The 26,683-nt window shown below is 39.6% G+C and overlaps 1 protein-coding gene across 4 annotated transcripts in view; it reads left to right on the plus strand.

Moving 5' to 3' along the window:
• Nucleotides 1-26,683, plus strand: part of DENND1A (DENN domain containing 1A) — a 1,402,774-nt gene that overhangs the window by 826,966 nt on the left and 549,125 nt on the right. For all 4 annotated transcript variants that reach the window (XM_082262893.1, XM_082262895.1, XM_082262894.1 and 1 more), the window contains exon 12: nucleotides 7,667-7,768. In XM_082262893.1, coding sequence (XP_082119019.1) covers nucleotides 7,667-7,768 — 102 coding nt within the window. The remainder of the gene's footprint in view (nucleotides 1-7,666; nucleotides 7,769-26,683) is intronic.

Consider the following 26,683-nt stretch of genomic DNA (forward strand, 5'->3'; position numbering starts at 1 on the left):
TATTAGCTTTGTGAATTGAGTCCATTATCTAGTTAGGATAAAGAAAGCGTGCTTTAGGGTGCCACATTGCTGTGTGCATGCAGCTCTGAAACTATCTTTTTCTCTTGTTTCCTGCACAATATGGGTGATGTTTGTAACTCTCATTTTTGTCAGATTTGGCCTTTGTTGTGAATACCCAAATCTTTGAAAGATCGGTTTGTCCACATCAAGAAAGAAAAGTCTTTTGCTGTTCGTTCTGCTAGTGTGTGAGCCACATTTTTGTACAAATGGCCTTCCAAAGACTAAAACTCTTACCTTTTAATAAATGGATGAGAATCTTTAAAAACTGTATGTGTCAATGACCTTTTCAATGTGTATATGCTCTAACAAATTGCAGTTTTAAAATATCCTACCTTTAAAGGACCTTGGTATTTTCTTGTTTTTTTAATATCGTAGTTATATTTAGTGACTGAGTGTTTTTAAACCTGTTTTGCATCTGCAGCACTATTGTGCACATAAATGTGCTCTTGGAGGCTCCATCATAAACTTTCTTCTTAAATTAATAGATATTTGGAGGCAAGACACGCAACTTGAGCTGCCTCAAGAAACATCCTGAAAGTGTCTTGGAATCTGCTTTTAGTTTTAGATTATTTTCAGAGTTCCCCTATGAGACACTGAATTGAGTATCACATACCTCCTGCTTCCTTAAGATTAAAGCCATGCTCCTTTTAACTTTAACATTGGGGAATTGTACGCAAATGGAGAAGAATAGCATGGGGATTGTGTTGTTTCCTACTAAGTCCTGTGTTTTTGGTTAAATTTTGATTTGACTTAGGAAGGAGTTAGTGTCTATACTGTTTTCCTGGGTAAGAGAATTAAACGTATTAGGTGAAAATTTTACATTTTGGCTTCTGTTGTAGAATATATACCATGCATTTGTTAAATCAATATTTAATAAATCCATTAAATATTTAGCATGTTTTCGTTGAGAGGCTGCTTACCCAGACTTAGGTTAGAGCACTTACATTGCCTGAAGCATAGTGGGGCTAGCCCTACCTAAATCCCTGGCTTTAATACTTGGCTGAACAAATCCAATAACTATTTGGATGTCTCTGCCAGTCCAGCCCTGAAACAGACACTCACGAGGACTCCTCTCTTGAGATTATTCTATGCTCCACTAAAGTGGGGTACACACTATAAGAAAATTGGGCGAACAATCGTCCAATTTTCCTCTGTGTTTCACAGCAAATCGGAACCGATGAAAGAATTTTCCTACGAAAATTCGTACAAAAATTCTCATACGACAATGGCTTTGTCTGTTGTTTATTGTTTCTGATCATGCGCAGTCTTTCTTTTCTGGTTTTTCTTGTACAAAAATTGTACGAAAACGGTACACATTAAACGAAAATTGTTCGTTTTTTCCATTCGAGAAACATTTTGGAGTTTGTCCCTTCAAAAATTTTCGTAAGAAATTTCTGAATCGTCTGTAGAAAGTTCTGTACACACTATACAAAAATCGTATGAAATTTTTTTGGACGAAAATGTTCGCACAATTTTCTTATAGTGTGTATGAGCCTTATGTCCTGGTCACTGCCAAAGGGACTTGTATCAAATTACTTCTGTTGCCCAATAAGGCACTCCCTACTTATTGACTTATCCACCAAGTGTGAAGTAAGGCTAAACGATGACAACAAGCTAATGGATTTATTTCCTACAGTACTATATGGTGAAATGTGGCATATCCTGAACTAGCTAAGTTTCAATATGTACCAAAATGGGAAACAGATGCAATAACACAGTGATAGACACATTTTTAGTGGGGGTGCTTTATCTTCGTCACAGAATTGCAAACCCAATTAGGCGTCCCCGACAGTATGCACTTCCACTACTTACAACTACAACATGCAGTGAGACTCCAAAACTCCAATTTTCAATTTTTATGCAACAAACACTATGAAGGGGAAATATCCCGCTGTAATTCTATACTCAGTGGTTCACATTTGCAAAGATTTCTTGCATAATTCCATGCAAAGATAGGTAAATATGGGAGGGAGATGTAGGGCCCATGGAGGCTGGCAAAATGCATTTGAATCAATCCATTATAGTTCCCTGAATGTATCTCAGAGTCTATCCCAGCTTTATAATATTGTGAGCCCACCTTACCAGGCAAAACTGCATACTATTGGTCTGATACAACATCCAATTTGATGCAGATGCTGCAGAGACCATGGCGATTTGACATATATATGCTCTGGTGCTGTTCTTCACCTCCATAGATACTGGCCCACAGTGGTTGATGTGATTAACACGGCCTTTCAGATCAATAATACCCTAGCGCCCAAACAGTGCATCTTAGGTATATTAGACAATTTACAGTTCTTCAATAAGCTCTTTCCTGATTGAAGAAACATATTAAATCCAAAAAAAGTTTTGAGTTAAAGTAGAAATATAGGCGAAACTTGTTTTCATTTTGGATAGAGTAGGGGAGGGTTTTAACCTCTGTCATTTTTTTATTTATTTTTTTGCTATGTGTCCTGTTGGGGTGAATTACCTTCACTTCCTTTCCCATGGCCAAATCAGAAAGTGAGAAGAAATCCCTACAAGCTAAGGTAATCCCTTGGCAACCCCCTGGTCATCAGAATTATTGTCCCCTATGGAAGATCTCTCCTCTATTACTTTTCCATTTAGGATTTTCTTTTGCTTTCACTTTCAATGATAATGTTAAACAGGACAAATAGAGTAAATCACCCTAATGGGGAAACAGACAGTAATAAAAACCTAATTGGTGTTTTAATCTATCTCCACTCTTTCCAGGACAAAAAAAAAAGTTTTGTCTTAAGTTAAACTTTAAATTTAGGAATTTAGACAGCGAAAATATGATCTGGTATCACTTTGAAGAGGCATGCTAAAAGGTATTAAATAAACTGTCCCACGCAACATAAAGTGCCAATTCTACCAATAGAAAAAATACAAAAATAAAAATTACACCTTCTTATAACATAACATACATTTCTTCTCTTGTGCAAAAAGTATATATGTTTATACCTTGAATGTGCAAATATGTAATTAATAAAGTTAAATACGTGCATTCCAAAAAATATATGAAAACTTTTTTTTCCAAATAAAGTATATAAAAAATGTATATTCTTCAGACTAAAAAAACTGTTCAGTATCCTGTGTCTGTTTAATGTATACACGTGCTCCTTTTCTGTTAATTTTTTCCTCTGTGGTAGAAATATAGTATTTTCCGTCAGTGAATATTGTAGAGTTGCTTGTATCTGTAGTGCTTCTTGCCCACCACCATTATTCTACCGTTCTCAACTTACACGGTAGACCCAATATATATCAGGTCAACCACACTTTTTCCTTTAATCATGGGATTACTATGTTCCTCTGTATGCCTCCCTAATGGTCAGTGTGGGTATTAGAATGTTAATCTATTGCCATCCTGGGTCATCTTAACATGTCCTCGCTGCAGGGTTCTGCTAGAGCTGTGACTCCATTTTATATGTGGTGTTTGACTTCTCTGTTCACCTATCAGTAAAATGGATTAACATTCTAACACTGATCATGAAGGAGGCATACAGAGGCATGGTTGAATAAAACCAGAGCCTCCTGCCAAGTTCTTCCTCATCTTGTGCATGAGACATTTCAGGGTTGAGGAGAAACCTAGGGGAGGTTTCCCTCATCTCTGACATGTACTATTTGTGACGGGCAGCTACAGTGTTTGTGATCATGACATCAGGGATGCAGCGCACCTACCCTGGGCGCGTGGTGCTAGTGACACCACTGGCTGTCAGATCAGGGCTTTGTAGAGTTTGCTTACCAACCCCCTGCTCACATTTTCTGATATTGGGACAGGAGCAGTCTGGGAAAAAGGTAGCCAGGGATGTAAAACAATAGCAGAAAGATGCAGAAAACAGGGCAGGTAAGCAAATCTTGCACAGTCCCGATCTGACACGTCCCTCTATTTAACTGTACAAGAGAGTGCAGCATTGGCAGGGTGGAGCTTGAGAGAAGGAAAGCCCTCACCTTTTCCCAGCTGTCTCCTCATCGCACGATTTGACTTGCCATTAGTTGAGCACCCATCACAAGATTCTGGAAAAGTGGGTATCGGCCATTGGGGGTCAATGATTTGTTTTAGTCAAATGATTCAAATGCCTTCTCTATGTTTTGTGGGACCTGCAGCTAGGAAAGCTTAGAGCAATTGGGGTCTGAAAAGAGTCAGTTAGAAAATAAATTGATGTCCTGGGGTTTATAATTTTTAGGGGTCATTAATGACTGGTATAGTACCACTGGATTGGCATAGGGCCAATGTGGTGTCAAGATTTAAAAAGGAGTCAAAGTCTTTACCATGCAAATATAGACCTATTAGTGTAAATTCTGTGTTCGGGAGGATACTGGAAAGTTTAATAAAAGACCACATAGATGAGTTTTTGCTGAAAAAATATATTTTAAACAACAGACAGCATGGATTCATGGAAGACAGAAGCTGTCAAACAAACCTGATTTATTTTTATGAAGAGGTAGGTAAAATCTTTGACTGAGGGGTGGCTGTGTTTTAGCCTTGAAGTGTTTAGCTTGCATATTTAGTTGTTAGGTATTTTATGTGGACGCAGTATACTTGGATTTTGCATAAACGTTTGACACAGTTCCCCACATACACGACTGTGTAAGGTCTATAAGCTTGGAAAGATCAGTTTGTATGTAAATGGATAGGAAACTGGCTAAAAAACATAATTCGGAGAGTAGTGGTTAATAACTCCTACTCTGAATGATCTTCTGAAAGGTTATCAGTGGTGTACCCCAAGGTTCAGTGTTGGGACCCTTACCTTTTAATATTTTTATAAATGAAATAGGGTCTGGGATTAATCTGGCACTGATAGGTGGCACTGCTGGGCACTGGTGGACACTGATGGGCACTGATAGGTGGCACTGATGGGCACTGATAGGCGGCACTGGTGGGCAATAATGGGCACTGGTGGGCGACACTGATAGATGGCAATGATGGGCAGCACTGATAGGGAGGGCACTGGCGGGCAGCACTGATGGGGAGGGCAATGGGGGGCTCCCTGAGCCCTGATTGCCATCCCTGGTGGCCATAGCGGGCATCCCATGGGTCATAGGTGGGCGTCCCTGGGGTCATGGGTGGGCATCCCTGGTGGTTCTAGTGGCACCCCCCCTGAGGGTCTGCACTGGTAATCAATGATCTGATTACAAGTGCTGACCACCCCCCCCCCCTGTCAGGGGAGCCGCCGATCGGCGCTCTTTTACTCGTGCCTGTCAACGGCTCTTCCTGTTTACTATGTGACCAGCCGTGATTGGACACGGCTGGTCACATGGTAAAGAGCCTACGTCAGTAGGCTCTTTACCGAGATCGGAGATGCAGGGAGTCAGACTGACACCTCACATCACTGATCGCCGCTCTGCACGCCCCCGTCATATGACGTCCAGTCAGGATAATACAACCACAATCCCGACGTCAATTTGCTTTAGGGCGGGCGGGATGTGGTTAAAGTCAAGAGAGCCTTCTGAAGTTAAAATCCATCCTTTGAATGTCCTTTTCAAGAGAGTTTTTTCTACACATTTTGTATGTGTTGCAGTCAGGACTAAAAAAAAAAAAAAAGTTTGTGTGTGTGTTTGTATTTATATATACACTGAACAAAATTATAAACGCAACACTTTTGTTTTTGCCCCCATTTTTCATGAGCTGAACTCAAAGATCTAAGACTTTGTCTATGTACACACAAGGCCTATTTCTCTCACATATTGTTCACAAATCTGGCTAAATCTGTGTTAGTGAGCACTTCTCCTTTTGCCAAAATAATCCATCCGCCTCACAGGCTGGCCACAATAAAAGCCACTCTAAAATGATCAGTTTTACTGTATGGGGGGGGGGGGGGTCCAAAAACCAGTCAGTATCTGGTATGACCACCATTTGCCTCAGGCAGTGCAACACATCTCCTTCGCATAGAGTTGATTAGGTTGTTGATTGTGGCCTGTGGAATGTTGGTCCGCTCCTCTTCAATGGCTGTGGAAGTTGCTGAATATTGGCAAAACCTGGAACACACTGTTGTATACGCTGATCTAGAACATCCAAAACATGCTCAATGGGTGACATGTTCGGTGAGTATGCTGGCCATGCAAGAACTGAGATGTTTTCAGCTTCCAGGAATTGTGTACAGATCCTTGTAACACAGGGCCATGCATTATGCTGCAACATGAGGTGATGATCGTGGATGAATGGCACAACAATGGACCTCATAATCTCATCACTGTATCCCTGCGCATTCAAAATGCCATAAATAAAATGCACCTGTGTTCGTTGTCCATAACATACGCCTGCCCATACTATAACCCCACCACCACGAGCCACTCGATCCACAACCTTGAAATCAGCAAACTGCTCCCCCACACAACGCCATACATGCTGTCTGCCATATGCCAAGTATAGTGAAAACCAGGATTCATCCATGAAGAGAACACCTCTCCAAAGTGCCAGACATCATCCAATGTGAGCATTTGCCCACTCAAGTCGGTTACAATGATGAACTGCAGTCAAGTGGAGACCCCGATGAGTCCGCCGGTCACACGCACGGACTTGTCTGTGAACGAGCCGCGGCGGGCGCGCGCCCGCCCGCAATAGGCTCGCAAGTCAGTGACAGGCGAGTGACGTACCGATACGTCACTCTGCCTGGCCGGGGCTGACCGCCGCAGTATATAGTCGTGCGGCGGTCGGCAACCGGTTAAATATTGCCTATGGAAATTATGTTTTCATTTTTCTAGCCAGTGTTTGGAGGTTGACTATTGCTCTTTCCAAACAGCAAGTATTTTAAAAAGCCTGTTGTATTGGGACTGTCCATCTATATGTCCTTTTTGGCAGCAGGTCCTCCGAATAATCCAACAATTTAGATATTTCCCTTTCCCTTTACTAATCCAGCCGAAATCCTCTTAAAGCTTACACCTCTATTCAGAAAACAATACCACAAATTACTGCTTAAGCATCTCTTGAACACAGCAAGAGCCTGTGTCCCTGCCATGTGGAAGCAACAATCCCCTCATACACAATTGTTTGCCAGGGTGAATGATATACAGACTATAGAACAGCTTACTTCTGCCCTTCGGGATAAATCTGCAGAGCATACTGCTAGATAGTTCTACTGGGATCAGTTTCTATTGTTTGATGAATGCTTACAATACTGAGTATCTTTTAACTATATTTTATTATCCTATGCTAGCGGAGGCTGAGCATCATAAGCATTCTTTGGCCTTATGTTTTTGTTTTTGTGTTTTTTTTTTTTCTTTTTCATGTATTGAACAACTAAAAATGTGGTGAGCATTGGACTTGCTTGCATGACTGGCGAGACACCCCTGCTAGGGGGTAAGAAAATGGCAAATAATGCTTTTTGTACCAGTGTTTAATCATTGCCATTCCCTATTTAAACACTAAATTATGACTATGTGTGTTGAAACTGACTGTCTGATGCAGAGTTTCTTGTCACTGTGTTAATCTCTGATGTACACCTACAGTATAAATAAAATAAAAAAATTAAAGTCTGTTGTTTGGTGATATTAGAAGATCGAGGTAGATGGAAAGAGAGAACTGTACTGTGTTTGGTAGAGCATTAAAGCAGTTCATTTTGGAGAATATATTTTTTGTTCAGCATATTTTCTTTTTTGATTTCAGAAAGTAAAAGGTATGAACCTGGAAGATATAATAATTCTGAATGTAGATACAAACACCTTGGAGACTCCATTTGACGACCTTCAGAATTTACCAAGTGAAGTGGTAAGTAGCAGTTAGTTGATCAGGTGTTGTTTGCAGGTTAGTTGTTACCTACTTTTTACCTTTAGTAAAAGCTCTTTTCCACTATAAATGTTCTTGTAGTATAAAAGTTGATTTTAATTTGACATTTATTTTATTAAAGCATAACTGTAGTTGATTGGTTCACCTTAGGCTGCTACAAAAATGCATATGCATTTTTATCGTGTTTTCTGGACTCCGGACTCCAATCATGTACCTGTGAAACTTGCACATGTGACTCAAAAAATGTGCCAAAAATTCAATGCAGGTGCATTTTCAATAGAATTCAATCGGAGATGGTTTTTTTGTGTGCTTTTGAAAATCTCCCCCAAACTGCAGCATGGCAGGACTTTTAAAAATGCACTGCACTGACAGCACATTGGTATGAAGGATTCCATAGGATTTAAAGGGATACATTTTTCTTCTGCTTTTTTTGTACCGCAAAAACGCATCATAAACAGATCAATGTGAAAAGGGGCCTTACTGTTAAAATGTTGTACGAGATGATACTTTGCCAATCTCAGAATACTAGTTACTTAGCACATGTGCAAACATGGTAGGCTCATATGCTTTATGAAAAACTGATCCAAAAGAGTGCAGCGCCACTTGAATGAATACATATTTATTATAAATACATTTCATAAATATAAGTAAATCTAAGTGAAATAAATAATTATTCATTCATATTGAATAAATACAAATAGTGAAAAAAAGTATTTTAAAGTGAATAAATATTGAAAACGTCTTTCAAAAAGAACACATATATATAAAATATAAAAGTCCTGTGCTATAAGAGTGTGCAAAAGTGGTGCAAAATGACCAAAAATATCACAAAATAGAAAAGTGCCAGTGCTTGGAAGTGAATCTTCTGAGGTGCAACCCTTCACCAATAAAAAGTGGCTGCTCACCTCCTGTTCTGACCCCTGTGTTACGAGTGGGTCAAAAATAGCTGTTCCCAAAGAGGGATGATCCTTAAGTCTCCAAACTTGTTTCCCCTTAGCTATGGGAAAAAAAAAATGGGACAGATCTAGTGCTCTCCGTGTAACACAATTTAATAGAAAATAAATTACAAAGTAACAGACTCACATTAAAAGGCACATCAAGGCTGTGCGAGCCAGACAAGCTCAATAGGAATACTCTGATCTCTCATCCGTATAATCAGCAGGGAGACATCCGACAGTAGGCTCCTTCCCCTATACCCGTATCATCATTAACTTGACTTCATATGCTTTATGGGCCAAAATCTGTGGCCACCTGACCATCACAAGCTTGGTCGACATCCCATTTGCAACCTATAAGGTTGACCCTCTTGTGGCTTTAACAGTGTCCACTCTCTTCTGGGTAGACTTTCCACAAGGTTTTGGAGTGCATCCGTGGAAATGTGTGCCCATTTATCCAAAGATTTGTGAGGTCAGGTATTGATGTTGCATAAAACTAGGCTTGCAACTGGTAATCCATTTTATCTTTGTTTTAATAGGAATGGTGTGGTATTCTGTGCAGTTCCTACACGATAAACTCTTCAAAACGTTTTTATAGACCTGAGCTGTGCCTCAGAACCTAAAGTGATACTAAACAATATCCTTGTTTCTATAAAAAAATAATCCATACACATCCACTACTTAATGGCACTGTAATCTATTTTTTATTAAGTAGATTCCTACCGTGTTTTTCTGCCTCCTCGTAACCTATTCTGTAAGCTCTTGAATCTCTCCTTTTCCCCCTAACTTCTGTTTGTTTTGTGTGAGCAGTGTACGTTCGTTGGAGTCATGTACACTAAACTTTGCACACTACAAATCCCATAGTACATAGTCCATACTGCACCTCGGGAGCAAACAAGAAAGGGTGGTTAAGTTCCTAATAGAGTGGGACCGTGGAGAACAATCACAGCAGCCAAATAAACTTTTGAGGAGGCAGAGAATAATAGAAGGTACTTGTTTCAGGTAAAGCGGAGCTTCGCCATACCTAACAACCATGTCCCTATGAGTAGCTATTGCCTCTGTCTAAAATATTTGGAGCTTGTTTTTTATTATTTTTTGGCATAAGTACCTTTTTATATTTAAAATTCCCACCACTACGGGGTCCTCGTCATTAAGGTGACATATGTCTTCTCAGGTTTCCTGTTAACTCCTGGGATATTGATGTCATCAATCCCAGGAGTCAATGGGCATCCTTTGCTGCCCTACACAGTGTTGTAATCGTGCATGCGCAAGATCAGAATGTGCATGCTGGGTAGCAAGCTGCACAAAATACAGATGCCAGCCAGCCATTCAAGAGTACCCGTTCAGGTAGGGATATAAATATTTGATATACCATTAGTATTAATGTAGGAAGAGCGATTATTAAGGAGAACAAATGTTTATTTTACTTCTGGAAGACTGTAGCACCTCTTTAAGAATACGTACATACAGATACTTAAAAAACCCTACTTGAAGAATAATTTACTTTTTTTAAACCAGAGTTTTAGGTCTCTTTAATTACTTGGATGCCCATATATTTTGGCCATATAGTGCAAATGTTTTATAGAGATAATAGGAAATTATATGACATAGTGTGTAAATGAAACTGCTATTCTCTCACAAGCGCATGTAAGAGCTTGCAGAAATCTGACATATGTGGAAGCAATATAATTAAACTTACTGATTTTTTTTCTGACTTAAAGAAGAACTGCAGTCTGCTCACATAATTTGTAATAAAAACATATTTTGTATTTTCTGAAGCTTCCCTCCAACCCCTGTGATTCTGTACTTTCCAAATATGCTGCAAAAATCTCCCTCCACTAAGCCTGGCTGCAGCCATATTACCTGTGGGAAGCTGAAGCTGCTGCCTGTTCACTTCCTGGATTTACACAGACACACAGAGGCACACATAAACACACACACACCACTTGCTTGCCTGCAAATTTCTCCTCTCCTGATGAATACCCATGGATCTCTGCAGTCTCCTGTTATCTCTGCCCTCGTCCAGCCCCCTCCAGCTCTGCAGCTTTTCTATGACTCACCCCTCCTCCCTTGCTGGCAAATTCTCACGAGAGTGAGAGAGCTGTGCATAATGTCATTAGCCTAGGCTTATGACCAGACAAGAAAGAGGAAGTGGGCTGTATAAGGTATTTACTGGCAGAAAAAAAATGTTTTACTATCCAAAATTTAAAAAACAAGGGCAGAGGATTTAATAGATGAAAAGATGAAACAATGACTAAAGGTCAGCTTTAAGCACAGCTACAGTGCTTTCAAGAATGTAGTTCACTGACTCATTCTTATTACCTGAAGCTAAGTTCTAACATTTGTTCATTTACTCCAGGCCACATTAAATGCAAAACAAACACTTAGAACCAGGTTGATATGAGCTCTAATCGCTCTTGTATAAATATATATATATATATATATAAAAAAACTTTGGGTTCAAGGTTATCTATATTGGAAATTGCAGGGAATTGAATGAAAAATAATAACGAAATAAATGCGATATACTCCCATCATTATTTAGAAATGGTCATCATTTCTTAATTGAAACCAAATGTTTAAAATATGTGTATATATATATATATATATATATATATATATATATATATATATATATATATATATATAGACACATTAAAAACATGTTCTACATTCCTTGCTCCCCACTGACCTCCCTATGTCTGCTTGTGTACACATGAAGATTAGCATGCTAGCTATCTATTCAAAATGTATCCTGTATAAAGAGCAGATAGGTGAAAAACTGATGGCTATTGATACAATTTGTGCAACAGTAGAAATGTCGTGACTCCAGTAACCTAGGTACCCGCCTTCTTTGGGTAAGTATGGGGTATATATAGGCCACTCATAAATTATGTTGGGGGGCTCTTTATTATCAGCTTCCCTCCTTAACAATGATTGATGAAAAAGCACAGTCCAAGGAGTATAAAGGCTCCACACTCGTGGTCTAGAGAATGTATGTTAAAGTATGGAAAGTGTCTCTTTCAAAGCCCGGTAGTAGAATCCTTGCCTCCCTCACACGAGTGTATTTCACCATGAATGGTCATGGTAATATACATTATCTCACAAAAGTGAGTACACCCCTCGTTCATATCTGTACGACTTCAAGTCGCAACAACATCAAAGTAGTCCCTGCACTACTCTAGGCTGATTTTAATGTGTTTTAAGGTCCAAAGACATAGGCATTGCTTGAAGTCCAGTCAAAATCGCGGTAAAATCCAGCAACTTTTAGGTCGCATATGTGTGAAAGGGGCCTAAACCAAATAAATTAAAAGCTATTAAAAAATGGTGATAATAATGTGAAACAAATGACAAGGTGAGGTATCCAGCTGTTTAAACGACCACAGTAACTTCTCATACACACAGCGATTCCCTTTATATCATGTAATACATACATCCAAGTACAATATTGTGCTGACAAAGGTCCTTATATCAAAAGGAATGGGAAATTAACATATGGTAATCAAAAAAGTTCAAGGTGATGTATCCCCTTATAAGCCTCTGGTACTCTTCTGCATACACCCAGGTGAGCTACATTTCAGAGCTGTTGGACTTATGTTACAGAAGGTCAAAAGCGCAAAGGTGGTGTTTTCAATAAACAGATCAACATCTGCAACACATTGTGTTTTTTTCCCTCCTTTTTTTGTCATGTTTGTCGTGAAGCAGCATTGGGGCAGCTTATTCACTTGAATGGGCCTCCCTATGTATGACAAAATGTAGCACATGTACCTTTTTTCGCACTGAGCCCAGCACATTGAACTGTGCATTTTTATGCATTTTTCGAGCAACAAAACATGGGATTGCTACAATCATTTGAGGTTACATACTGTAGATACACAGTCAGATTGAAAAAAGACACAAGTCCATCTGGCCTAACCATTAAAAAAAAAAAAAAAAATACTAAAGAAACCCAACCATACAATCCCATACACACAATCCTATACCTGCAGTTGACCCAGAGGAAGGCGCAAAAACCCCAGCAAAGCATGATCCAATTTGCTACAGCAGGGTAAAAAAATGTCTTCCTGATCCCCCGAGAGGCAATATTCCCTGGATCAACTTTACCTATAAATGCTAGTACCCAGTTATATAATGTACACCCAGGAAAGAATCCAGGGAAGAAATAATGGCACCGTAAGCATGTTGTGCATTTTATATAGTTTTTTCCATGATTCCAAAAAACTTGGGCAGAACTACTAGTGCTACTAGTGTGAGAGTAGGCAAACTGTATCCTGACTCATGTTTAAGCCTGTGAGTCTTTAATTGGGTCAGGGTCATTAAAGTTCAGGGCAGCATGACTCATACAGACAGCTCTCTGGTGCCTCCCCGTGGGTCTAGATAGTTTGAGAACATTCTAGAGACTAGAAGGCAGAGGCTAGGAGGAGCTGTTCTGCATATTTTGGGGCCCTTAGCAATCCCCAGGAGGTGGGCCTGGCAGGGGACTAAGTGAGCCCTTAAATAGGAATGAGTCATGCTGGCATGGGAGTAGGGTGAAAGATGGAGATGCAGTGCTGAGGAGGCTGTTGGTGGCCCTTGAGGCGAACCCCCTAATCTGGGGGGTGGTGCTCTGCCTTGGGTGCTGGTCTGGAAGGATCCTACCACAGGAGAAGTTGGAAGGAGGCTTTTCTGAGAAGCAGTGGGAGCAAGGAGGACAGTGTGAGGACTACAGAGTACTACGGTGCAAGAATCTACAAGGGGAGAGACTTCCACATGCAGCAGGTCTCTCTTGAAGACAGCGGTGTGCTTAGGTCTTCTTTAAACCTTGCCCTGGGAGATCTCCAGAGAGTCATTTGGGTAGACTGGTGAAGAAGCAGCCAGGTGGGCTGGTGATGAGGCAGCCGGTGGGCTAGCATTTCCTGCAGTTGTAGAGCTGGAACCAGTGTTCCAGGGGAGTTGTTGGCACGCCAGAATGCAGTTCACAACACATTGTGCTACTTTCTAGAAGGACTGAGAGTTTCTAGCCTGTAAGGGGCTGTTGCTGATCTAACAGAGACTGTTAACTTGTACAGAGCTAACATTCAGAGGAATCAATTGGAGCTGTACAGAAGGATCAACTGGAGTTGTATATAGGGAGGAAGTTGTCCCTGTTTTTTCCACTTTGGACATTCTATAATTTGTATCCCCATCCAAGTTATTATCCCCCAATAAAACAACAAATACAAAGCTCAAGGACTGTTCACTGCATCTGGATGAAAGCTGAAAATGTTATATGTCTGGCTGTGCAGCAGTGGGGAACATTGTCACTTGAAACCCCTGCGAGGGTAGTGCTACATGTATATTAAATCTGACCATGAAAAATAATATAATTGACAGGTGGACTTTCTGAGTCGCTGGCGCCTGAACTTGGGGTAGTGGTTCCCTCACCACAAGATATTCTGATCTGATCCAGAGATCCCCTGGGGTTTGCAGTGGATGCTTGATAATTCATTGGACCCTATTCAGTCTGGTGTATGTATTCCCTTCAGTAAAGCCTCTCCCTTGACTGGTTCACATGATAGAGGAGGCTCAGATGCTGGTGATCCTTATCACCCCAAATTGGTCTAGCAGATCTTGGTACCCAGACATAGTCAAACTCTTGGCGGACGAACCTTGGCATCTTCCATATATACAAGACCTCCTGGCTCACAGTGCTCTTTCTTGTAATGAAACTAAAGTGGTCCTTAGAAAAAGGCCTTCCTTCCTAAGGTGGACTCTTCCTTTTACCACAATGAGGATATCATCCATACTTTCCTCTGCCCTGCCCCAAAGCACACTTTTGTCTGGATGTGGGCAGATCAGTTAGGGTTTACCTAGCTGCGACATCATTACTCAGAAAAAAAAAAATTCCTTTTTTAGCTTTCCTGAGGGTCCTAAAAAATCCGCTTCCCCACTTCCTCCTCGTGCAGCTCATTTTTAGTGGGTCTTTTGTGGGTCTTCTGTTAATAACTTCTGTTAATAACTTCTCAAGGTCTAATGATGGTGCCAGCTTCGCTACAAGGTGTTCAAGCTGTCATCTGAGTGTTTCAGGTCTGTTGCCCCTTGTTTTCTTGTGGACCTGTTTGCCGCTTGCTGTATTGTTGCCCACACCTCACTTAATTGCTTAGGGATATCTTGTAATCTGTGACAACAGATCCTGTGTACTGTACTGTATTATTAAAGTAATGGGAATTTTGACTTCTGTAAATGCCATATCTTGGAGAACAGTACAGAACACAGCTCCCTCCCCTCTGTTCTCTGTTTCTCATTGCTGCTTGCTACAAAACTGGAGTTCTATGGAGTGGGAGGGAGTTATATAAGGGAACACTGGGTGCTTTCCCAGAAAAGTTTTTGCCAGTGTCCAATCACTTGAAGATAATGGGAAATAACCCCAGGCCTATGACTGCAGATTCTGTGTCCTATACACAGCCACATTCAGAGATTAAGCTATCTAACCCTGTAAAGCAAAAATTGCTTTACATACCTTTTCTGCAGCTGATCTGGTCTTACAGCGGCAGATGCTTAGTGGTAGAGACAGCTGTCAATGGCTGTAACATACCTGAGAAGTGATGTCATCCATAGACTTAATATGGGGGCTTCTGTTGTCGACTGCACATGCCTACACAGAGAAGCCACTGCTGACAGATCTGCGTGAGACCGGACCGGAGCGGCTGCAGAAAAGGTATTTTTAGCAATTTTTGCTTTAAAAAGTTAGATAGATTAGTCTTATAATGTGGCTGCCAGTAGATTTAGAGTTACTTAGCTTTAAGCTGATCATCTGCTTTAAATGTTTTTTTCCGAACTTCCTGAATTTTATATGTCTATTGTACAGTAGTCTGCACAGCTGACCTCAAAGAGGTAAGGGTGGCATAAAGCCTCATGCACACTGGCCTTAAAGCGGAGTTCCACCCAGTGCACATTTTTTTTAATAAAAATACCCCCGGGACAGTCAGGGCTAGTACATTCCACAATGGCTAGCCTCTGATCTGTCTCGGGTTGCACTTACCTTTTAGGACAAATACTTAACTTGAAAAAGTATTGTCCAGCGCTGCCATCTCAGGTGTGGGCAGCTTGAAGCCAGCGCGATCCTCTTCGGCATCCTCTTCCGTCTTCTTCGGTCCCACGATGCACTGCACCGGCCCCGACGTCACTTCCGGTGCGCGCGCTTCATCCCTCCACAGCTTCTGGGCATGCCCAGAAGCTGTTTAGAAGGGAATGACGCGCGCGCCCCGGAACTGACGTCGGGGCCGGTGCAGGCGCAATGATTTCTGGGAGCGATGACGTTCAGCTCCCAGGAATCATTGCAAAGCCAGGAAGTGACGACGGGCCGCGGCCCCCGAGGGGAGGAAGAAGGAAGTAAGGTAAGTATATTTTCTTCTCTAAGAGGTAAGTAAAAAAAAAAAAAAAAAAATGTGATTATCCATTTGTTTTTCAGGTGACCCGGAGCGAGAAGATGGAGGTAAGTATAATTTTAGGGTGGAACTCCACTTTAAAAAGGTAACACTTTTACAGGCTTTTGGCTTTTTTTTTTCCAGCCTGTAAAAGCACCTCTATGTTAGCCTATGTGTCCATGCATACAACAGCATTTATGGGTTTATTAGAAAAGGAGCTTTTACAGCATGTGTATTGAAAGAGGCACATTTACATAGAGAAGATCTGAAGAGAAATAAAAAGCGCAAAATGTGTGTAAATGCATGTAAAAACGCCCAGATTTGTTTAGGCACATTTGAGCATTAATGGATGCCAATGGCCAAAATACGTGATTATTACGAGAACTCAAATGCTTGATGGGTGTAAACATGTGTGCAGTACACGGATTTAGGAGCCTTTTTTATAAGCAGCTTTTCTCCTGCTAGGAGTTCTGGAATTCACAGGGGCTAAACTTAGGCCCTGTGTGTAGGAAGTCTTGGGAAATAATGAGGAGTGCTGCAGTGCAAGAATCCAAGTAATGCTTCTCTTCCAAGTACTCATCTAAGTACTGCTTCTCTTTTCACTGTCCAGTTACATATGGGGGTGGTGGGAGGGACCTGTAAGTGGAAGTAAAATGTACAGACATGACTATGCTGTGTGGCAGTGCTCTGTAAATCTCAGCACTGGAAAGACCAAATGTAATTCCTTTTGGTTAAAGCACCTCTTTATATGTATTTAATCTGTGTATTTGGCTGTCTGCCTGGATATAATAATGTATATATTATTCATGAAAAGGCTAGCTTTTTTTCATATCACATATAAATATTTAAATACCTGAATATTATATGGCATTTTCTTAGGTGTATGGGTAGCTTGTGTCCTGTTATGTCAACATTCTTTATTTCAAGGCCTTTTTATTCTCCCCCAGTTTCCCAGGCAAATTTTGTAGAATAACTTAACATTAATCAGCCTCCTATGTTCCTGCATATTTTTATTGTGTTCTCATGTGAGCTGGCGCTTTATTTCGTTTCTAATGTACTTCAGGAAATGGAGTAAAATAGTCTGTTGCTTAAATGCTTATCATTTGCTAGGACAAAGTTGGAACATTTTGCTTATGGTTGTATTGATGGCACCAACTAGTGAAGTGTGCTTAATTAATGGATCAAAGCAGGGGTACAAGGGAGTACAGAATATGAAGACCAGGGAAGGTAACAACTCTTTGATCTATCAGATGCTGTGTTTTATAGGGGAGGGGTTTTGTCTATAGTAATCAGCTGCTGTTCCAAATTAACTTGTTCTTTAGCAAATGGTTGCATATTTTATTTTTTTATTTATTTTTTTAATTCAATCAAGCTTACCCTAGTTTTCATAAATTGTTACATAGTAAAATTATTTTATTAGGCAGGAACTCTCTATTTTGCTCCATATCTGTACATAAACTATAGATACCTGGCTACTTTGTTATACTTGACACTGAGGATGGGCCAAGCACCCCCCCTGTTCGGTTTGCAGCAGAACTCCCGAACAGGTGAAATGTTCTAGCTCGAACAGCAAATTGAAGTCTATGGGAGCCGAAAAGGAATAATCAAAAAATCCCATTTTGAGGGCTTATATGCAAGTAATTGGACATAAAAGTGGTATGGGGGTCTGGGTACTACCCTGGGGGACATGTAGTATCCACTTAAGCACCAGGCCTATTTTTGACACTTGCTAATTACAAGTTAAAATCAGTATTTTTTGCTAGAAAATTACTTAGAACCTCCAAACATTATATATATATATATATATATATATATATATATATATATATATTATATATAATATAGGAAATTGCGTCTGGAAAGAGAACTCAAAGGCACCACATCCCAAATGTAAAACTAGGAAAAAAAATCTCAACCACCCATAGATCATGGAGGAAGAGAAAATTGGGGTGGGGATTTTTAAGGTGCCAATGAACCAATAAAGATTTTTAAAAAGTATATAAAGTTTTATTATTATATTTAAAATAACATAGAAATGAAAGACATATAATACACATATAATATTAAAATCAGTTTATAGGCTGCGTGTACAGTCAATTCAGAGACAAAATGTATATATATTGATATCACGGAGTAGCAATCCCGACAGGTTTCACCAAGACGGTTTCTACTTCAATGATGAGACCAAAAGGAATTTACTTTCAATATAGTACCATACATTAAGTTGGTTATGAAGTGGATCAAGGGGCGCACACATAGGGTTAATAGGTCAACTAGTTCATGCCTGAATGTCCAAAACCTCCCAGAGGGAATGCAGGGACAGCATATCCAAAACCTCAGAACAGGCGAATTGGGCAGATACAAAGGGATCTATTCCCCAGGTGTTAAGCACAACTCAGTACATCATATTGGTAATTACAACATAAGGAGCTGAAGCAGGGATGTCAGTGTACGGCAGCGCCCTACACCTGGAAAAAATTCACCTTTTTAAATTAAAAAAAAAAATAAGAAAACAGTAAAGTTAGCCCAATTCTTTTCTTTAATGTGAAAGAGAATGTTACGCCAAAAAAAATTGATACCCAACATGTCATGCTTCAAAATTGTGTACACTCGTTGGATGGAGACAAACATTGGTACTTAAAAAATCTCCATAGGCGACAGGTTACAAGTTTACAGTTACAGAGGAGGTCTAGAGCTAGAATTATTGCTCTCGCTTCTAACGACCGCGGCGATACCTCACGTGTGGTTTGAACACCGTTTACATATGTGGACGCCACTTGCGTATGCGTTCGCTTCTGCGTTCGAGCTCGGAGGGACGGGGCACTTTAAATTTTTTTTTTTTCCTAAATATTTTACCAAATGTAAACATCCCTTGTAATAGAAATAAGCAGGACAGGTCCTCTTCAATGTAAGATCTGGGGTCAAAAAGACCTCAGATCTCACATCTTCACTTAAAAGCAAAAAAAAAATTTATAAAATGTCATTTTTTTCTGCTACAAAAAAATGGCCCTTTTAAGGCCGTTGGAAGGAAGCGACGTATGATATTGCTCCGGTCCTCCAAGGCCATAGAGTCGACTGGGGGCCATCTTGCCCTCTCTCGACTTCCTGCTTAGGACCTGAGAGGACCGTATCGGTTTCCCCGCTACCGACGGCTCCAGTAAGCTGGAAAAATGACCAGGGAGGGGGGTGGGCATCTCTCCATCCACCCTTAAAAGTGATACAGTGGGGAATCTGCCACTGGGATCACTTTTACGTGAAAGAGGACCGCCGACCATGTAGAAAATTACCGTGGTTATGGCAGCTATCTGCTGCCATAACCCCGGTATTTAATGTCAAAGTACCATCGTAAATATACAGTGGACGGTCCGGAAGTAACATAGTAGTTGAGGTTGAATAAAGACAATAGTCCATCCAGTTCAACCTGTGTCGGTCTGAATTATTTCCCATACCCCTGAATGTTTTTATCCTTGAGATGTATGTCCAAGAGTCTTTTAAAAGTAGCCATACTCCCCGCAGTTACTACCATTTGTGGCAGAGAATTACACAGTCTTGTAGCCCTTACTGTAAAGAACCCCCTGCATAGCCTGAGGTTAAAACTCCAATCACATTGTATGGCCTCGTGTCCTCATGCATTCCTTGTGACTGAATCTTTTTTTTTTCTATGCTCACCATTGAGGTATTTGTAAATTGCTGTCATGTCCCCTCTCAGGCGTCTCTTCTCCAGGTAGAATAAATCAAGCACTTCCAAACGCTCTTCGTAATTAATGTCCTCTAATGCCCTAATAAGTTTTAATGCCCTTCTCTGTACTCTCTCTAGCTCCAACACATCCCTTCTGAAGACTGGTGACCAGAACTGGACAGAGTACTCCAGATGTGGTCAGACCAGTGATATATAAAGTGGAAGGATTATGGTTTGTCTCTCGAATACATCCCCTTCCTTATGCATGCTAATATTCTGCCAGCTCTGGCAGCTGCAGCTTGACATTGCATACTATTGCTAAGTCTATCTTCTACTAAGACCCCCAGATCTTTCTCCATTCTTGATACCCCCAGAGGTTCCCCCCCCAGCGTGTATTTTGCTTTTACGTTATTAGCCCCTAAGTGCAATACCTTGCACTTATCCACATTAAACCTCATTTGCCATGTAGTTGCCCACTCTGTTATTTTGTTCAGGTCATTCTGCAAGATTTCTGCCTCCCGATGTGAAGTTATTGCCCTGCCATTAAGTGGTTAATAAAAAAAAAATTGTAAAAACAATAGTTTAATTTTCAGTACCAAAAGCGGTAACCCTGAGCCACACTCGGAAATTCCCCAGAATGATACTCACCTTCCCCTGCGATCTTCCGCTGTTCTCTCCCGCTGTCCTCCAGCCATCCTCCCACTGTGTGTTCAACCGATGCCAGCACCTTCTTCTGGTTCCCTTCCCTGCGAGCGCCGCGTCGCAGGGGGTTGGAACTGGTGGGAGATTAAAAAAAAGACATGATACAGTGTAATCTGTTAGAATTACAACTTTGTAACAGGCCATTTCACCTAGAGGCTTTTCCAGTGCCCTGCCTGTACTTTTTGCGGTACTTTGTGCCTTGAAAATTGATTACGTCCATGGTGTCCAAAAAGCGTTCTTTTAGCTCAAAAACATTTTTGGACGAACTGGAAAACAGCGACAGTGAATTGGAATTATTTGAAGAATTGAGCGATAGCGATTCGTGGGAAAATTCGCCATCCGGTACTAAAAGTGACGACCGCAACAATTTTGGGACTGAGCTCACCGATGTGGTTACTTGGTGCTCTATTGACTGCGATACGGATCAGGCAACGCCCCCAAGTACAGATTCTCCCTCATAATGAAATATTTCCACTTCGTAAACAATGAAGAATTTGATGAAATGTATTATTATTACATTATAATTTATGATTTCGTGTTTCAAACTTTATCATACTCGGGAAGTCTACTAGATTCTTGTTTGGACAGATTTAGGTGGGTTATTCCTAAGAATTACAAGCCTAAAATATAAAACAACAAATTTCCATTGAAAACAGTATACTGCTTTTAGCACAGAAATTCTGACATCAGAACCGCCAGGGAGGATGGATGGATGAATGGAGATCATTTAACAACGCATAGTGCAGCAGGATGGGTGAGATTCCTTGAAGTTAATATCTGTAAAAATGAATAGTAATCTTTAAGCACTCTGTGGCACAGCTTTATACTAAATTCTTTCCAAGTTAATATCTGCCACCACCACCTTGTGCTAAATATTAGCTTACCAAATAGGATGGACCCTGAAAGGCAGAGGTCAGAGTGTGCTTAGTATGTTACAAACCACATACTAGATAATAGAAGCCACCTGCACCACTTTTCCTCTGATCTTTTATTCAAATGGTGCTCGTGATTTTTCTTGAAAATGAAAAAAAGTAGTAGAGATTATTTAATTAAAAAAAATGTATTTACAATTACCAATAACAGAATGGTACAAAATTCCACAAGTAATATATATATCACAAGTAATACTTACATTCATGCAAATCAAGAATTGTTTACTTATACATGTAAATGGTATTGTAAGCAACAATCACATTTTGTTTTCATTTGCTAAAAGTATGTATTTGAAACCAAATGTATTACCCCTAAAGATTTACATATCCACAGGTTGGGAATAAGAAGAATAGTAGTAGACACTACTATTTTTTTTTTTTTATTTAATGTATGCAACTGCCCCTAAATCTTTGTTTCCCTAAGTGGGAATTAAACTCCTCCTTTATTTCCAATACATTCTTTTATTTAGGGGGCAATAAAATGCCTTTTATTTTTATTCTAACAATAATGCTTACCCATGAAGCTGTGGAAAACATATCGTAGTAACTACATAAAGAAAAATAAATTACAACATTAGTATAACAGTGTTTACATTTTAAGCTATTGGGTTTTCTTTTTGAAAACCATCCATATATAATAACCCTACTCTCCTTTTCCCTTACAACCTGTTCGCTGTTCTCTGAGCTGGTAGAAGGTGCAGAGGTCTTGGATGGTTTGTGTAGCCCCCTGCGAAGAGCAGTTCTTGTTACTCCTCTGGGGAACATTTTCAGCCACAGGATAATGGGATAACTGTCTGCAGTCTTAATTTGATTTGGAAGAAGAAGTGATTGCCCTGTTAGAGGCACACATGGACTCAAGCTTTCTTGTTAATGGAAGAGGCCAGCCTTTTCAACATTTAATAGACATGAACGTTTTTCTTCTACATTTTTTTTTTCAATTCTTTCTAAAAACATACTATTTCTCTGAAGGTGTTCATCTGTAGATTACATCACATTTAATTTATCTGAGCAGTCACCAAAAAGTAGCTAGTAATTGTTTATCATGAATAATAGTCATATAAAAATTGTGCAGCGCTGTGAATAGCAAAGTGCATATCAATATAATGGTGTTAAAGGAATTCATCCAATATGAAACATGAGTTCATTAACCTCCTATGTGTAACATGAACAGCATTAATCCCAATAAAGTGCAAAGTGTATGAATATAATCATATTAAAAACATATATGTAAAAATTCATGAACATTCCACGTATGATGTGAGTAACAACAGTCCCAAGAAAAACGTAAAAAAGATTCAGTGGAAACGATATTTGCAACCAGCTAATGCACCCTATATAAATGATAAATGGCATCCGAGAGAAAGTGTGAGGATACCCTGGAAAGCCCTTCGAGAAAGGTCAATCCACCTCGTGCTGAAAGACTGTACATTTGTACAGTCTTAAAATATAATTTTGACCCTGGTTAAGGTGGTCAAAATAGGCTTTAGTGAACAAAATGAGACAGCAATGGCCTTATCTCTTGTATAGAAGGTACTTTAAGCACGCCTGCCTGTCATCGGGGATATGCATGCTCAATTAGACCTCGGACACCCTCCCCAGGTTAAGAGTCCTTGGGCTCACCCTTTTAGCATGATTTTCGGTTTCTCTGTTACGAACTATAAAAAAAAAAAATAAAAAAGGACCTATGAAAATGAAAAATAGGTTATTCCAAAAATGACCTCTCAAATTCTATGTGTTATCTTCCTGGATAACAAAAAAAAATAATATATAAGGGTATGGCCTCTTTCATTGAAAATGAGAGACTGTACTTACACATAATTACATCTTCTGGCACGCCATGACAATCTTCCAGGCTGTACAACTAGCCAGTTACCCAGGCAGCACTCAGTGTGCTCTTTGAGCTGAGGCATGAGACTTCACCCTATCCTCTGTAGAGAGGTACCCAGTAGTCTCATTACAGGAGGCCTCCTACTTCCTCCTTCAGGTTCCCACTCAATTGAGACTCCTCAGACCTAAAATATATACTAGGCTGTTGGTGTAGCCAGTTCTGTATGACTTCTGCACACATTACTTGTACAATAAATTAAGACCGTGCTTCTAAAGCTCTTTCTATAGTATAATCCAGCTGCTGTACTAAATATCTCCTGATATTAGATGTAATTTATGTGTGATATACAGCACTAAATAAACTCATCTGTAACCTCCCCATAGCATTCTTTGAGTGCAGTCCCTAGGTAAGTGCAAAACATCACTCATAAAAAAACTTGGTGCCTTTGAATAAAGTGCAAACACATCTTTACCCTACTCAATGTGTGCAAACATCATAAAAATGGGAATCCAACAAATAACATTTCATTTTGTGCAAACTTCCACAAAAGTGCAATAAAACTTGTGCAACAAAAACCTAAAGTGATCTGTGCATACAGTAAATACAGTACAATAAAATGACTTATGTCTGACTTTGTAGTACATTCCACCACTTCAAACATAAATCAATTCTGATAAATGTTATAATATGGTCCCATATAAATTCCAGTGTTTTTACTCTCCAATAAGTGCGTTCTCAGATCACACTGTGACTCCTCTGCCTAATAGTCCATAAAACTCACTGGACTTTAAGACATTTAATATTAAATGGGTCTTTCATGATTTTTGCCATAAACAATAGAAGGAACTTGATCTCCCTTAATATATATTGTGTGTATATGTATTATCTAGGCGAAGACAAAATATCCATCTTATAAAACCTTTTTTATTTATGAAATCTACATTTCTTGTACTTGGTTACCTGGTTAGAATACATCTCAGGAGGGATTTTGGTCCACTCTTTACAGATCTGCTCTAAATCCTAAAGGTTTCTTGGCTGTCGCTTTGCAACTCGAGGTTTCAGCTCCCTCCATAAATTTTCTATAGGATTAAGGTCTGGAGACTGGCTAGATCACTCCATGACCATAATGTGCTTCTTCTTGAGCCACTTGTTTGTTGCCTTGGTGGTATGTTTTGGATCATTGTCATGTGGAAAGACCCATCCACGACCCATCTACAGTGTTCTGAGGGAAGAAGGTTCTCATCCAAGATTTTACAATACATGGCCCCTCAGTGTGGCAAAGTCAACCTGTACCTTTAGCAGAGAAACAGCCCCAAAGCATAATGTTTCCACCTCCGTGCTTGACTGTAGAGATGGTGTTCTTAGGGTCATAGTCAGTATTTTTCTTCCTCCAAACACAGCGAGTCGAGTTCATGATCAAGAGCTGAATTTTGGTCTTATCTGACCCCAGCACTTTCTCCCAATCTTTCCCTGAATAATTTAGATGTTAACATAGTGTTTAAAACAATAATGAATAAATATATCTAGATAATATAAAAGTGAAGTAAAATCAATATAAGTTAATAAAGAGTCCATGTGCAAGTGCTGAAAGATGTTTATAACAATGGTGATCGAAAACCAAAACGTGATGCACATTAATCAAATAGTATCATCGATGTGAGCAAATTCCAAAACCAAGAATCCAACATTGGGTGCAATGGCTGCTCACCTCAATATTGAATAACTCAAGCGTTGTTTAAAATGGAAAACTTCTCCTTGTGACTCCAATAATAATAGTATTGCAGCTGCCAGGGTGTAGATAAATGAATAGCTCACAGTATAGATATATATCTCCTTGATATTTCTCTCATATAAGAATACAATAGAGAAAGAGCTTCATAGTGCAGTAGGCAGAATACATTTTTATGAAAAATAGTAGCAACTTACAGTACAGTAGCTTGTATTGAGTATGACAAACGGACCGCTCGGTCCCCGCAATCTGCGGTGAAGAGAATCCAAACTTCTGGTTACGGCCGTAGACTGGAAGTGAAGTCACCCGGCTCCTCCCGACGTGTTGCCTCACAACCAACGTGACTTTATCAAGGGCCAAATAGACTGGGTGACTAATGCTGGGAATAAGTGGTGTCGCAGTTGTCATGGAAACCGCTCTTATTAACCTCCGTCCTCATTAACCCTCTACAGGGTTGGCAAAAAGGCCCATAAATGTGTAATAATAACGGATGGGAGATAATAGTAAGACATACAATTCTGACAACATAGTAATGCATACTAACAAAAAAAAAACTGACTTACAGGAAGATGTAACGTTAAATATAAGAATTATGTAAAAAAGTGATATAAATATCACCGACTTCCAATAAAACATTACATATAAAAGCATAAAGGTATATGCAGGTGTGAATAAAATAATGCAAAAGAGCACTATTTTATCAAGAAAAAAGGGGTTCAGATAGTATATGTGTAGATAATAATCATACATAGTGTTTGGTGATAAATTTATAATGATAATATCAATATTAATAAATATAGTGAACATAATGTGATTCCTTCAGTGAAAATATTATATATCTAAACGTGAATCACTCCATCCACTAAATAATGTCAAATAATAACCCATCCAAATAATAAATGTGTATATTAAATAATAATCATTCTATACTATAACCCCCTGAATGTGAAAGTGATATCACTCAAATCTCACCTAGCATGGTGAGAGTGAATTCACCCATCATGATAGAAATAAAGTGTGAATAAACATAACTAATATTGAAAATATTGATCAAAATGGATAATGGACAGAGTAAAAAGACTAATGTAGATAAATAGTCTAAAATAGTATAATAGAATGAAGAGATAAAAAGTAATAAAAGATCAGGCCCTAGAAATTTAATAGACATAAAGACTAAAAAGACTGGGCAACCAGGATAATAGCACACAAACAAGTGTCCCAAATTTTTAGAGCCCACAGGTGTGGCTGGTATAAATCAACTGCAGGAGGGATGAATGGAATAAGGAAGAATTCTAAAGGTAATGTTGAAAAAAAATGTACATTTTATATGCACTACATTGTACACTTTAAGAAAAAAATACTTACTTTTTTTGATACCTTAATCCTAATTGAGACAAACTTGGCAGGATTAAAATTTCCAGTATGGTAACTGGGACCACCATACGCCAAAAACCACCTGTCAAGCGGTTGATATCAGCCACTAGGGGATTGGAACGCACAAAGCTAAAATTCAGAGAATGAGAGAGTGTAAATGTATCCCTCCATTGTTAACCACTTAAGCCCTGGAGGATTTGGCTGCTAAAAGACCAGGGGTTTTTTTGCAAATTTTTTACTGCGTGACTTTAACGGACAATTGCGCGGTCGTGCGACGCTGTACCTAAACAAATATGACGTCCTTTTTTTCCCACAAACAGAGCTTTCTTTTGG

Source organism: Pelophylax lessonae (assembly GCF_965119305.1).
Source record: "Pelophylax lessonae genome assembly, chromosome: 7".
Classification (NCBI taxonomy): Eukaryota; Metazoa; Chordata; class Amphibia; order Anura; family Ranidae; genus Pelophylax; species Pelophylax lessonae.